At 32.6% G+C, this 15,268-nt stretch overlaps 1 protein-coding gene across 1 annotated transcript; it reads right to left on the bottom strand.

Annotated features, from left to right (window-relative positions):
• Window positions 1-13,490: 13,490 nt before the first annotated feature.
• Window positions 13,491-14,896, bottom strand: LOC121129233 (uncharacterized). The gene is made up of 3 exons (XM_040724943.2): window positions 14,478-14,896; window positions 13,756-14,116; window positions 13,491-13,687 (listed from the first exon to the last, which is right to left on the bottom strand). The coding sequence occupies exons 1-3, from the start codon at window positions 14,762-14,764 to the stop codon at window positions 13,580-13,582; spliced, it is 756 nt and encodes a 251-aa protein (XP_040580877.1). The 5' UTR covers window positions 14,765-14,896; the 3' UTR covers window positions 13,491-13,579.
• Window positions 14,897-15,268: the final 372 nt, after the last annotated feature.

Here is a 15,268-nt window from a genome sequence, read left to right as displayed (position 1 = left end):
GAAATATTAAAACAAATGGAAGTGCCTCATTAAATAAGGTTTCTATTTTTCTGCTTACAAGGGCTATCAATATTCATTTATAAACTTATCTATGTATATTAATAACAAATGATAAAGTAAGGGGCACTATTAAAACAACAGAAGAAATATTGCATAATTTAATTAACAGATACTACAGGGTGCGCAAGTAATATGCACAACGGAAAGGATTTTTTTCAAACCCAACTTTCTATCCAACAAGTATATAAAATCATCTCCAGCCTCAATTAATGTCTCTATACGAGGCCAAAAGTGCAAGTAGGCCTTCGCCACTTGATTTTTGGAAATTTCTGAAATTCCTCCTTGATCCGACTGATGAATTCGCCTTTGGTGATGCAGGGGATTCGGATGGTTGGTTGTTTGATCGCACCCAACACGCAAAATCCATTGGATTAAGATCTGACGAGATGAAGTTGGAGCTATTTGAGACTTTTGTTTCGAGGTTGGACAGGTATTTTGTTAAATGTAAGGCCTTCCATTATATACCATCTAGATCCAGAGCTTCACATGGGTATGTAGCACGTCCGGGTTGGCATCATTGTTGACTCTGAGGTCCTGGGGGAATACAGGAGAAGGCATGACGTGGGCTTCGGAGTAACCACACCAAACAGCATCACATGGCTCTGAAACTTTGTCTGCATGATGACAGTTACATCCTTGGGACAAAAGGCGAACCACCTGTTGTTCTGGTTGTTGACCTTCTGGTCCTATCAAAAGTTTTCTAGTCTGAGAAAAACCAGAGCATGTCTTCAAGATGTGAGTGCTTTTTTCAAATTTGAAATTACTTATTGTTTGAAATGAGTAAGATATGAGCTGTTAAATTTTCAATTTACTACATTTCTTTATTAATATGAGAAACTTCAATCAAAATAAGGGCATACCAGAAGAAGACATCGTTCTATATTCGTTTCTAAGGTTGTAGATTGAAAGCAGTATAAAATATTGTTACTGTTGTTAATTGTGTGTATTTTTTTTTAAAGAGCTTCTCATTCTTTAATATCGACTACAAATCCAGAAACTCATATGATATAAAGAGTTCCTTCAATAAATATTTCCAAATAATCTGTTTCGTTGATGATCATCGACTCAAACACACGCTTAATTATTACATCCTAGCATTGACTCGCAATGATAAGATAATTACAATATCAAAAATTGGAAATTGAATTAAAAAAATTAATTAGGATTATCTCCTAACTTGATTTTAATTAAAGATGGTTTTAATGCTGACACATCACATATGTCAAAAGAAAATTAACTCAGGGACACCATACGTTATATTGTTACCGTAAATGTTTGCAATCTTTAAGTATAATTAGCTGGTCCTCTGTAGGACTAATCAGAATAATTTATGAAAATAATTTGAAGGTAATTAGTTGAAGAATACAAATCCATCCCACTCTTTAAAAAAAAAAGAATCCTTTTAGCTCCTTTTCTAATGTTCGAAGTAACATGTTCCGTGTAGGAGGCAGTTGTGTCATCCACAATTCAATCCCAACAAGCTGAATTTCATTCACCTCACCGATCGTTACAGTCAACTACTCTTTTTAGCATTTTTATTTGTAAAAGTACATATAAGTTTTGAATCCTACATAAATGAAGCAATTTCTTGGGGTTTCTGGTGCATTGAAATATACTTGAGGCAAAATAGTTTAAGGCGAAACTACCAAGTGTCTCACAAAATATTCAATAGGAACTGTTCATTCATTGTTTAATTCAAAAAAGAATGGCCCACACTGCAAGAGTACCATAGCTAGTGTTGTGTTGGTCCTTATTTATTCGCTCCAGTCTAGTCTTAGAACCTGTCCTATAGGTCCTTAGGACTGTCGGTACTTGGAATATTTCTAAAAAGTATAGGACTGTTTGGGGAATCCCAATAGTAATGCTGGATTTTCATTGGTTAAATGGGGAGGGAGGAGGGGGTTATGAAGATAAATTATTTAGCTGGATTTAACCCTCTTCATTCATCCACCCAAGTTGTATCCATGCTTTCTCACATAATTTAACGGACTCCTTTAGGATACGTGCGGAATCAAATGGAAATCGACAAAATAAATCAAGAAAAATTGATCTGATTCTTCGATAAAATTCATTGGTTACGCGGACTTAAGGTACTGACGCCATCAAATTCTTCAGAATTTCAGAAGTTGCAGAGGCTGAAAAGGCAGAGAAAGTTATTGTAGAAAATGATCAAAATAAAATAATGAAATTGCTTTGGATTAAGGTTAATTACCAGGCCTTAATTCTGAAGAAGATAATTTATGACGGGAAAATTCTAATAAGTACAATTGATATCCTAATCATTTTCATGGAACATTTCAAGAAATTATAGACACTGAAAGGTTGAATTTTCCATGGAAACGATAATTCAAGGCTTCTTCATATGATCAGTGTTTCTCCAAGGAGCGATTATTATTTTACATGACCAAAGAACTCAAATGCAAAGAAAAACTTGGTCCAGGTGGTTTTGTTGGGTAAATGTATACTCTTTCCCCGAGGAAAGTATACCTTATCTCTTGCACGTCGGTAAATCTATAGGAAAACTTGGTAAAATACCAAAATCTTTAACCAATGGAAGAATAATCGTCATAGCGGAACTGATTCTAAGGACTGGAGACCAATAACGGTTCTTAATTAAACTTATAGAATTTTATCTGAAATTTTGGTAAAACCTATGCAGCCAATCTTCAATATTTTTTTTTTTTTTCGGGGGGGGTAAAAAAATTTGTAATATTAAAAGAGTGAGAAATTTATAGATTTTATTTGGATGGCCATTTTGGAGCCAATATTATAACCCCCTCCCCCCTTCCATTCTGGAATGGCACAGAAAAGGTTTTTAAAGCACAGAAGAATTTCAGATATTTTGCGAAATATTCAAGCTATTGAATCTGTTCGCTTCAAGGAACAAGTTTTGCACTATCATATAGATTGACTTCAAAAAAGATTTTGATTTTATTTCTCATAATTTCATTCTTCATTCTGTGAAGAGGTTGCTTCCTAAAAAGTTTTTTAATCCAGTTCCTAAAAAGTTTTTTAATCCAGTTCTTAAAAAGTTTTTTAATCCAGTTACTGCAGCTTTTTCTAACAGTACCATCTCCTCTTCTCCTGTTTATAACCACCAATTGAAAGGATAACGCAGGTTATAATTTAAAAAATATTATGGATTTTTTTTTATTATTATTCATCCCAATTTTTCAGCCATTTTTAAACAAAAATATTTAAATATAACAAAAACAAATGATTAATAATTAATAGGACCTAAGTAAGATAGTTTTAAATAATAAAAGAAGCAAAAATATTGTAGATTTGGTGTAAAATTCCCAGACTCCTGTAATATGTTGGATCTAAATGCAGACGATTTGACATTAACTATAGAAGCTAACTCGGATCCCCAGTTCATCAAGAGAATATAAATATTTTTGAATTTATTTACCAAGTTTGGAGGATATCTGATATGGAGCTGAACAAGAAAAGACATCGATTCTCCCCATAGGAACATGGATCACCAATCAAGAGCTCAGTATAAATACCTGCGGGGCAAAAACAAGTATTAATATTCTGGGCCAAGAGTGGGATAGGGATGAAATTCAAATACGTAAATGGGATTGTGTTTGTTCCCTTATTAATCCGAGGTTGAGTATGTGGAGAGGGGTTAATCTTCAGAAGAGGAGTGACCTTTATAATATCCAAGTAATATCTTCGATACTTTATACAGCTACTGAATCTCCAAGGATTGCTGAAAACTCCATAATTGAAAGATTATAAATATGGCAAAATACCCAACCTTGAATGCAAGAGCGTAGTTGCAACATGAATGTATATTCCAGAGTAACGATGGGAACAGATCTCACGAATACAACCCCCGGTACAATTTCTCAGGATTAGGCTGCTGCACAAAGAATCATCTAGAAATGTAAGCCTGTATATCGGGGAGATTCATCAATAGACATAATCCCTCAAAAATTAGTGAAAAGTTTATTTTCACTAACCTCAAAGATTTTATATCTGTGGAGGAGTATGTAATCAATAATGATATTGATAATTTTGTACCATTTGGGGACGGAAGATTCAAGTTTTCCTTCACGAGAGCAGCAAATGCCCACATTTTATTTACCTTGACCTTGGCATCTTATAATGAAAATTCCTAATTCATCATGCGTATCGAGGAATTTTTTTGTAATCATCATATAAAGTTATTAGGGCTCTTGGAAAACTGGAGAAAGAGGTATAAAGGATGGTAGAAAGTTTACTGCTCAATTCTATATCTCTTGCGTAATTATTAATTTTTTTAGGAAATGCAAGGATTGTGGTAAACTTTTTAATGGCACTCTACATATTTTCGCGGATTGTCCCGTCGTAGTCATTTTAAAGTCCCTGGTAAACCTAAATATAAAAGGGATTAAAACATACTAATACTACCGTTGACATAGGGGTATGTTTTCGTTTGGGATTTATAAAAAGAACAGAGGAGGTGCATCTGAAACCAAGGCTTTAGATTTAGCTTTACTAAACTGTAATTGTTATTGCTGTAGCAGCAAGATATACTACACTTTCCATTAAAGTTCCGTCTCTGGGGAATAATTTGTTGACTTTGGCTGGAGAAGAAATTAAGTAACTTGAAGACACCAAATAAAGGCTTTAAAAAGGATTTTAAGACAATCTAAAATTTAAATTTGAAGCTTGTTTTTAGTATTTTTATAAATTATCTTGATTTTATTGTAAATGTCGTATTTTTTTACCTCCATTAGTATTGATTTTATTAGTTTTATTTAAGTTTTTTTTAAATTTTAATAAAATTGCAATGTAATCTTAGCCCGAAGCTTTCATTTTGAACAAAATATTTATTTATATATATATTACGTAACTGCTTCGATATTTAAGTGTAAGAACGAATTTTAAAAAAAAATGTTATTAAAAATGGACAAAAGTCTCTTTTATACAATAAAAATATAAAAGGTGTTATTGTTTAAAAGTCCGTTGAGTTCATATATCTTACGATAGTTTTGTTCAGGCCAGCAGGAAGATGAGTCCTTTTTGGTCTCCATCCATAAATTATCGTGAGAGTCTTTGCTATTATCGTCTCCACTTTAAGGTAACTTTCCCTCTCATTGTAAGAGCAATGAGCCAATTTGACACCTAGAGACTTATACCATACCTACCAGTAATGATCCTTTCCCCCATAGATATTAGAGGTCTCACTCGATCACAAAGTTAAAATAAATGAAACTATGATTCTACAGAAAAAAACATCCACAGTTCGTTTTATTCGACTTGCTGGTGTATAATGAGGATGTCGCTAACCTGTACCGAAACCATTTCTATGATCATATTGTAAAGGATTTTGAGTGTAATATTCTAGGATTGATTGGTACTTCTTCCATATTAAGGTTCTTCCAGGGCTTTGCTACTAAGAAGCTTCGTGTTATTTTTTTGTTCTGTTTTTTCGGTTATGATTTTTATTTTTCTCTCAACTGAACCAATTCCTATAAAACATATGCATGAATAATTCACATATAAGTATATTTAAGTACAAGTCTATTATGTGATCATCATTAAGTAATTGGCAGTACAAACTCAATGTTTATGTGATAAGCTTATTAGAGGGGGTTCCCGCTTATTGCAATTTTTGGGAAACAAGAAAACTCCACTTTATATGGAATCATTGTTGTACGGGGACCTTTTTGGACTAAAACTCCTTAAATGGGAGATATTATTTCCATGTCCACTTTCTACTATTTGTCATTTTTTTTTAGTATGGTTAGGATAATATAAAACATTTTATTCAGCATAAAATATTTAAAATAATGTATGCTAGACAAGATAATTATAAAATAATTACAAAATTAAATTTTAATCGGGTATTTACTTGATTCAAAATCAAGTAAATACTGTAAAATTTATATAATCGGAAGTTAACCAATATTTAATCCGCAGCCTTTTTAATTGCAAGTTTCTATAATAATTAATAACCAAAAGTTTTAAGTTTAGGTATTATATGAATAATACTATAGAGAAAGTATGAACTAACTCATCAGCAACTACAAAAGTTCTTGTTTATCTCAATGTAAGCTTTTTATAATTTTCTTTGTATGTATAAAGGGAGAGGGGATCAAATTGTCGCCAAAATATTTTTCTACAAAAAACAACACAAAATATACATTTTTTAACTTTTTTATTGAAAATCAAAACTATGACGAGCATATAGGTATAGAATAGCCATTCATTCGATATAATTACCGTTGGCATCAATAACGGCCTCAATACGGCCTCTGAACCGGCCGCAGGCTCTTCTGACGTCATAACAGTTCTCGGTTAACCACTGCATGGAGATTTTGGATACATTGCAGGGTGCTGAGCCCTGTTGCCACACTCAGGGCCTGTCTCCGGCCTTCATGGACCTGGTAGGGTCATCCTTAACCATCTTCTTCACCTTGTCGACAAAGTCGGTGTCCCTGACCTTCCTGTCGGCGCCCTCCTCCTTGGGTGCCCTCTTTATTGTGCCATCAACATCCCAGGTGTCCTCTAGCTTCTTACGGATACGCTGAACAGTCCGTAAATTCACTCCTTAGGTTGAAGCAATCGTTGAATTGGACATTTCACCTCCATTATTAACCAATGCCATGACTACGGCGGACCTCGAAAGCTCCTCGTTCCACTTATAGTTCTTTATCTCCTCATATGAGGACGGCATGATGCTAACTGAACTACGTATCGTCAGCTGACAACAATAGCTTTCCTATTTGGTAACCGGTTTTTTATTTGATAATGTCGTCTTCAAGTTATCAAGGTTTAAAGTAGGCAACAATTTGATCCCCGCTCCTTGTATATAAAAAAATGAAGATGGTTTCCTTCTTGTTTACGATACCAAGATATATGTAGGTTTATAAATTTTAAGCATTTTTGATATGTGAAAAACAGAAACCAAAAATTGTTATAGTATAGTAACCCTGACAATTTTAAGATTTTATGGGAGGAGAGTGGTTGATTATATAAGTTGCAAGCAAGTAGGATAGAAGGGAAATAAACATAAACATAGATGGAACTACGTAGCTTAATGGAAAACGCGCTCAGGATAAATTATTCCCTTGAACTCAATGTGTGTATGTTTGCGCCCCGGTCCTTCCTAAAGAAGGAAATATTCTTCATGCATATGGACTTCAAAGACAATTTATTGGTCAAATGGAGTAAATGTTATACTAAAACGTTTACTTATACTTAATCAGTGCAACTCAATCTTCCCAATTAGAGGATCATTAAACAAAAATTAAAAAGGACACCTAACCTAGGAAGGACAATTACTACAATCTCGATCCTAACTTTACTTTGAGCCCAACAACAATTTAAATTCATAAATCCTCATCAAATTTTCATGTGTACATGCTTGAGTGATTAGTTTAGTTGATAGTTAGATGTTGTCTCCTCAAGCATGAAGGAATAATGATATCGCCATTAGACAATAAGAAATCCTATTCAGTTTGCAACTACAACAAGTCTTGCATATAGATAATGCTTAGAACATACATCTCAAGGGATATGTTACTTCTTTACAGCATAAATTTGAATCGTGAGTGGACTATTGGCCGCCATTTTTTTAATTTTTTGTTGCTGAATGTACATTTTAACGAAGGACAATATTCCAAACGGACATTTGGCTAAAAGCCATTTCAAAAATTTGGCCGAAAAAGCAGATTTAATATATTCATATATACAATTTTACATTTGAATTCAATTTAAAATCATCGTTTGATAAATTGGTATCGTTTGTATATTATTTTCTATATATTAAATGTATATGTCCATGTGTGTTTATTTCCTTCAATCACGGCCACCCAATTGGATGGATTTTCCGGAAATTTTTCACGTTGCTTCTTATTGCTCCAGAATCGGTTATGGTTACAATTTTTGGTTTTCAGGGCCATTTAGCACTTTAGCTGTACAATCAGAGGGACAGGGTGTATTTGGGATATTAGAAGGGTTCTTTGATACTTGGGGATGCGGGGGTGGAAGAACTTAACCTGCCTCAGAGACCAGCATCCCACAAACCGCGGGAGGAGTGTTTTCTAGCATATTGGAAGTGGTTCTTGATTCTTATGAATGAGGCTGCGGGCAGTTTAAAGGCCCATTACTTCACATGTACAACCTGAGAGCCGGTGTGTACTTTGGGATATTAGGAGGGCTCCTTGATTCACAGGGAAGGGAGGACGGAGAAATTTTACTTGCCTCGGGCCCATTAGTTCACCTACACAAACCGTGGACAGAGGTATATTAGACGGCTTCCTTGGTGCCTAGAAACGCGGCGTCGGTAGAGTTTTAACTTGTTTTCGGCCCAGTATTTCACCTATACTCATACTCATAAAACCAACATGAGGATGATTCTTAAGATTTTACGGGGTTCTTTCCTGTTTATTTTTTATTAAGAAGAAGAGTTCTTTATTCATTTTAATTTCTTACTGTCCCCAGCAATGCCGGGCAAACCTACTCTAGTATACTATATGTCTATTTATATAATGTAGGTAAATTAATTTTCTTTTTTTGGAGTAAAATATATATATTTTTTAAATTATATTAATCAATGATCATTATAAAAACAAAGAACAGGAGTATGTGGTTCCAATCGATAAGAATCTTTACCGTTGTAGTAATTTAAATATTCAAAAATTTATTCGACACTTCATGTAATCATCTAGTTTGGTTAATTGCGGTACGTATGGTTTGTGGCAAACACTATGAGAAGAAGGTCATTACTCTTGCCAAATACTATGCGAGTTTGTCAATTCAATATGAATAATCCATAATATCGAATGATAATTAATTGATAGCAGAGACGTGATTATCACTTCTTCCATTCACGTCACTGTCGTGTTTTTTATGATTTAATTTATTTAAAGTACAAGAACTGTCAAGATTCGAAACATATACTACTGTAATGTGTTTATATAAAGATCATTTTTATGTCAGTATAATTTAAATATTAGTTTTATTTTTTTGCAAAAGAAAAATAATTAATTTACCTATATAACATATGTCATATATATAGTACATAAACAATACCTTTATGATCATACAATCGTTTTAAATTGAATTAAAATGTGTAATTGTAGATATCAATACATTAAATATCATTTTCTGGTAAAATGTCCATTCAGCAAATTGTCCTTTGCAAAAAAAAAATCGCCCAAATGTCTTTGAAAAAAATATACCATTTTACCTATTAAAAATAATCCCTCAATAAATTTGCAGCTTCTACTTGAGGAAAAGTATATGCAAACGTGAGTTCATTACGAAACATAGTGATACATATATTTCAAATTGAAAGATTGGCCTATCCATGATGTAATTGTTGGAAGTCAAGAGTTATAGAGTAATTTAATGTAAAGCGACTTTTGTAACCATAAAGCACAATTAGCTTACCTGAGAGTGGAGAGAATAAGGTAAATAGTAATTATACCTCCATCATCATCATATCGTCTTATTACCCTGATACAAAAACCGCATAGCAACGCTGCCCATCTCTAAAATTTGCGTTCAATAACTCTACTTGAACTTTTATACAAAATAATAACTGACCTAATTACTCAAAAGAGGATGACTATTCTCACCAACATCATTCGTGAGGAAGAAAATTAATGCCCAATGGAAACATTCATGATATAACCTTAAATACAGCAGAAATGATTAAAAAGTACCATGGATAGAGACACTTATAGAGCAATAATAGTAATACGTTTTCGTAAACCCTTTGATACACTAAGCCATTGACTTATTCTAAAACAAATCCAAGCCAGGTTTGTCGAAGACATTTTTAACATTGTCAGAGGCTGCATTTCGAATGCAGTCTCTTTCTTATATAAGGATTGAGTTTTCTTCAAAGTAATGAAATGTAAAAGGGGTGCTCGTCTAGTTGATCCTTTATCTCCATATCTTTTTAACTTGGCACTTTTACCTCTGATGGACAAAATTAATAATAATAAACTGCTTGGAATAGAATTTGGTGGGAGTTTTTTTTTTTTTTTTTCATCAATTCTACACTGACGACAACTCTATCTTTATAAAAGGTGAATCAGAAGAAGAAATTGAGGAAAAAGCGAGGTATTGCTTGCAAATTTATGAACGCTTTAGGAAGAAATCTGGCCTGGAAATCATGAAGGAAAATAAAATGATTTTAAAAATTGGAGCGATGTTTATTTTTTTAAATTTGTTTTTTTAAATCAACGGCAGGCTGTGCAGTCGTGGACACCATAAAGCAGTTAGGAACAGCATTCACAAAATCAGACACGGACACAATATATTTGGAAGAAAAGATGAGCAAAATTGAGCAACATGCAAAAATAATCAAACCTTTAAACATAAACTACACCAAAAGGGTATGTCGGTTGAATTTCTATGTGTGATCCAAGTGTTCATTACCGGACGGGTGACTGGAAGGGAATTTTAAAGATCGGGAAAAGATTTCCTTACATTAGAAGAATTTTATTCCCCAAAGAAAATTGGAAACATTTGGAAGTTTCAAGAAGTATGAGTGATTTGGACTGAATTCGGCAGAGAACATTATTGCCAAAATTTTCGAAAGAATGTTTGTTAGATTTCTAAAAGAAGAAGTTCCATAGAGCCTACTTCTAGGAATACGAAGAGTTGCATTTCAAATCAACTTTAGAATAAGTTTTTTATAAATTTAGAACTGAGTCGTGTCCTTTTTTGTATGCATTATGACGACTTGGGAGACAAGAGGAGTCTGTAGAAATGTAGAAACTCTTATTCCCAACAAGTCTTTACTGTGCAAATTATATTATCGGAAGAAAAGTGATGCTCCTGGATACACAGTTACATATATTAGCTAGTTTAAATTTGCAGGAAAAGTAATGGACTTTTCTTTTTGGAAACATCGAAAGCGGAAGAGGGACAGCTATCGGAAGAAATCTTTTGAGACAAATTAAAAAAATATATTATGGTCAGTAAAAATGGATGGAAGAAAAGAATAAAGCCCTTAGATATACTGAAGAGCCGTCTAATGTTTTACCGGTTGTCAATAAACTATTTCAACGAAGAACTTTGCCTTTTCATGGACAAAAAAATATTACAAAGTTTTTTTAATTTGCCAGTAATACCTGGCATGAAAGCTCAAAACAAGAAGATCATACAAACAAGAAAGTGCAAACGCTTCTCTCAATGTTGCTATTTTACTTATTTATTTAAGTGGGATAAAATACGAGTTTATAAAGTTACAGGATTTTTATTTTATCAAGTATGAAAGATGAAACATATGTTTTCCAACAATACATATTGAACAATTTTTCGCAAGACAATTTTTAGGTTCCGAACATTTTACCAATAAATAAATATTCTCATTTTGTAGCACGTATTACACGCATATATATTGATAATCAAATCTTGTTCTTAGATACTGTTTAATATAATACTATCAAATATACATTAATTGTTCATTTATGCCCAATAAAACTTCCTTTTTTACCAATTGAGAGTTTTGGACTACAAAGACTGTCTATTAACAGGAACGTCTGCAAGGGGTGGGTTGGAGGCGCCCTTCCCCCACCCCCCTAAAAAAATCAATTAAGGAATATAAAGTTTTTACTGGAATATTCAGTATTTAAAATTTGTCCTACGGACACCCCTCATTAAACTCTTAAATATATGACCTTTTAAGTTTATGATTCCTTAATTTGTAGGGTTGATTTGTTTTTATTTAATCATATATATATATTTTTATATTTTAAAAGTTTACACTTTTATTTTTTATGAATATTCAATTCCCTTTTATCGAAAGATTACTTAATTGCTGAAATAATTTTAGTATACATTATCCTTAAATTATCTGGATTTAATCCCCCCCCTCTCCTTCCCCTGTATATCAACATAGCTAATAAATCTTCGTCTTATTTGAAGGACAACCAATGGCATTATAAGCTGTAATTTAATTTTAATTATATAGTCGTAGTACACTTTCAATAAAAAGACAAAACAGCAACAATTGAAACACCACATAATTTTCTATATAATTGCAGGATGGTATTATAATACATTAGAAAGGTCTTTAGTATTTGACATTTTTTGAACCGTTCTGAAAAACTATAACGTAAACTGTAAATTTCCTTTATATATGTATATATATTGAAAGTTTGATGCTTTGAACGTTAAAGATACAATAAAGTAAAATTGAACTTTGTCATGAATATTATGACGTCATTCTACAGAAATGTCAAGTTTTAAAATGAGTATTTTATAAGCAAATGCCAAAATATTTAAACAACAGGGTAGGGCTAAGCCCAAAATACAAATGTATAAGTACAAGAAAGTTTCAAATACAATTTTTAGCACTTTTGGCAAAAAACCTTTTGGTCTTCCTCTTCAATTGATCTTGATTTTGCAATGTAATTTAAGCTTCAGCGGAGGTCAATGTAGTGGCCAGGCTAAGATCATGGCGCCCCAATGGAAGCTGCAGAGGCCGAATGAGCAAAAAAACGTTGTGCTCACTAGCTGCAAGTGAGTGAGGAAGCGTCTCCCCTAAGTTGTTTTTCAGACCTATGGAAACCAATTTGAATGAAATATTGTCAAATTGTAAGACAATATTTCAACTGTAAAAAAAAATATTAATACACATTCTAAAATAAGTCATAATTTGTGGGTATTTACTTGAAAACTTAGGGGGCTTCATGTATAGATATTTTCTATTCAGCAGGAAGGAAGGCCCTTTAAACTTTTTGTCATTTTTGAACGGCAAAGTAGTAAAAATTTGAACTTTTGTCGAGAAAATTCCTGAAACAGCGTTTATTTAGCGATTCATTTTTTCGCTTCTTTTTTATTGTTCCCTACGACAATATTTTATTTCAAGACCTAAAGATAAAATCAAATTGAGAAAAGACTAGATCAATTTTTGTCCTTACTTAGCTGGTTATGGGAGTACTTTACTATCCGCTAGGGTTGTTAGACAATTCTTCTCAACTATAGAATTGTTATTCAATATTTTTTTTTATTGTTCACAGGTTAACCAGAGCTAATTCAAATTCAACCAAGCAATGTTTAGTACACTTACAAAGAAGGAAAAAATTAAAAACTGACACCTAGAGAAAAAATATCAATGCAAATTTCTTTATGATGAAATTTTTTTGTTGTAGACAACTAAATAAGGTAAAAAATAAATGAAAGGTCTTCGTTTTGTTTTTAGAAATTAATAAACATAAATAAATTAACGAATGAGTTACGGATAAAATCGGATTTCTACATAAATTGAAAAGTAGGAACGGTCCAAGACTTGGAGACTAATAATGAAAAACTTTATTAAGGTAGTTTTTTAATTTGTGTTCAAAGCTAACAAACGATACCCCTCGGGATAAGTCAATTGATTTTAATTTCTAAAGGATGTTTCATCACTTTATCAAATGATTTCTGTACAACCTAAGAGTCGGGTGATACATAAATTAATACATTTATTCATATAAACAAATATCTAAACAGCAAGATAATTAACTGATACAATTAAAATTTCTTTGGTAAAATCTTCCAGGATGTGTTACTAAGTGTCTTACTAATAGGTACCATCAATGGAATTCATCGACGGATCTGCATCCTTGTAAAGGCCAAACAGTTTGTCAGCATGATCATTGTTATGACCCTGGTTATTACTTTGAACAAACTATAAATTATAAGAATAAGATTACTAGTACGAACATAATATTTGGAACATTGGAGTATTTCACTCACATCAAAGAAAGAGATGGAACAACTCTCTTGATACTTGGAGCAATTTCCATCATAGCTACCCTTATGATAAGCCTCTTGATATACATTGGACTCCCTACTGAAAAAAGAATTGAGTCCACCTTTCTTGTTTCCATTCACAATGAGATTCGCAATTTCTCCAAGAAAACCATCCTCATGCTCTGGAAATTGTGCAATTTCACAAATGGCTCGTAGCACACAAGCATGTCCATTTATTCCACCACCTAATCGAGTAATGTACTGCTCAGCTGTAGATAGAATGCTATAAACTGTTTCCGAGGATTGAAGGCTTCGTCCTCTGAAGGAATCCTGTTCATATTTTTTTCCATTTTCACGACTGAGTCTGAAATGAGGAAATATATTTTTTTAATAAATAATTGTATGAATTTAGTCAAACTAGTAAAATTTGAGTACTAGAATATGGAACCTGAATGTTTTTTCAAGACCAACATAGTAAAATGTTAATTAAACAAAAAATTAACGCTAAGATCCATTAATCAATTGCTAACAGTAATTATTACCATAATCAACATGAAGAGCTACACCCCTGCATATTTGATTCCTCGATAAAACAATTGTGGCGTACAAAAATGAATCAATCATATTTTTATTGAAATATCTCGAAGGTAAAGGTTTTTTATGATACAAATAATATGTGTAATGAAAATTTTCATAGAAATATGTCTAAAATTATAAAAACTTACTCTCCGGTTCCGAAGGTATACGTGATCGGAAGAGAGGATGTGAGAGTAAAATCCCCAACAGGGAATGCAAAAGCAAACGTTACTTTAAATGTGGTTTCTGATAAAAAATTCGAGTCAAACACAAATCTTCTTTTCCTTGAGAGGCTTGTAGAAATATTTGATATTCGTTGAGTGGGCACAGCTGATAGGGATGCATTTAATGATGAAGAGGATGATGTAGGAACTGAGAACACAGTCAATGGAACTGTGCAAAAAATTATGCACAACGATGATAAATCCAATTTCATTTCGAATTCACACTAATAACACGTAATGATAATGATTTGATTTCAATGGTTATTGGATCCTTTAACATATATGTATATATCTTAGTATACAATTATAATACTCCTTTGACTCAACACACTCTTAAATAATAAAGGTATTACATGAACAACTTTCTGAGTCTTAATGAATTAGATAACCGTGTTTTAGGACCTTCATACACATATATATATAAGTAATTATTTTTTTACGCACTCTCGGAGTGTTCTACAGTTTTGATCTGGAGGTAGGTGCATATTATTACTTCTATTTGCTATTTTGTAGGTGTTGTTTTCCATGGACGATTAGGACTCCACTTTGACTTTGAAATATTGAAAACCCTAGATAATACATGCATATAATGTATTTATTTATTTTTTTCAATAAATTGGACTTATTGTTTGTAAGTACATGATGAATAGATATCAACTTTCGTATGAATGTATGAGGCTATTTATGTATGAGTAGCTAAGTCTTTTATGTAAAAT

Source organism: Lepeophtheirus salmonis, chromosome 14 (genome assembly GCF_016086655.4).
Source record: "Lepeophtheirus salmonis chromosome 14, UVic_Lsal_1.4, whole genome shotgun sequence".
Lineage (NCBI taxonomy): Eukaryota > Metazoa > Arthropoda > Copepoda > Siphonostomatoida > Caligidae > Lepeophtheirus > Lepeophtheirus salmonis.
This window is presented reverse-complemented; position numbering and strand designations above follow the sequence as displayed.

What these genes read in the sequence shown, in the direction of transcription:
- LOC121129233 (XM_040724943.2), bottom strand. Translation starts at nt 14,764, where the DNA reads ATGAAATTGGATTTATCATCGTTGTGCATAATTTTTTGCACAGTTCCA. An exon ending in TATACCTTCGGAACCGGAGA is followed by an intron (nt 14,117 to 14,477) that starts GTAAGTTTTTAT and finishes TCCTCATTTCAG; the next exon opens with ACTCAGTCGTGAAAATGGAA. An exon ending in GTTCCATCTCTTTCTTTGAT is followed by an intron (nt 13,688 to 13,755) that starts GTGAGTGAAATA and finishes TATAATTTATAG; the next exon opens with TTTGTTCAAAGTAATAACCA.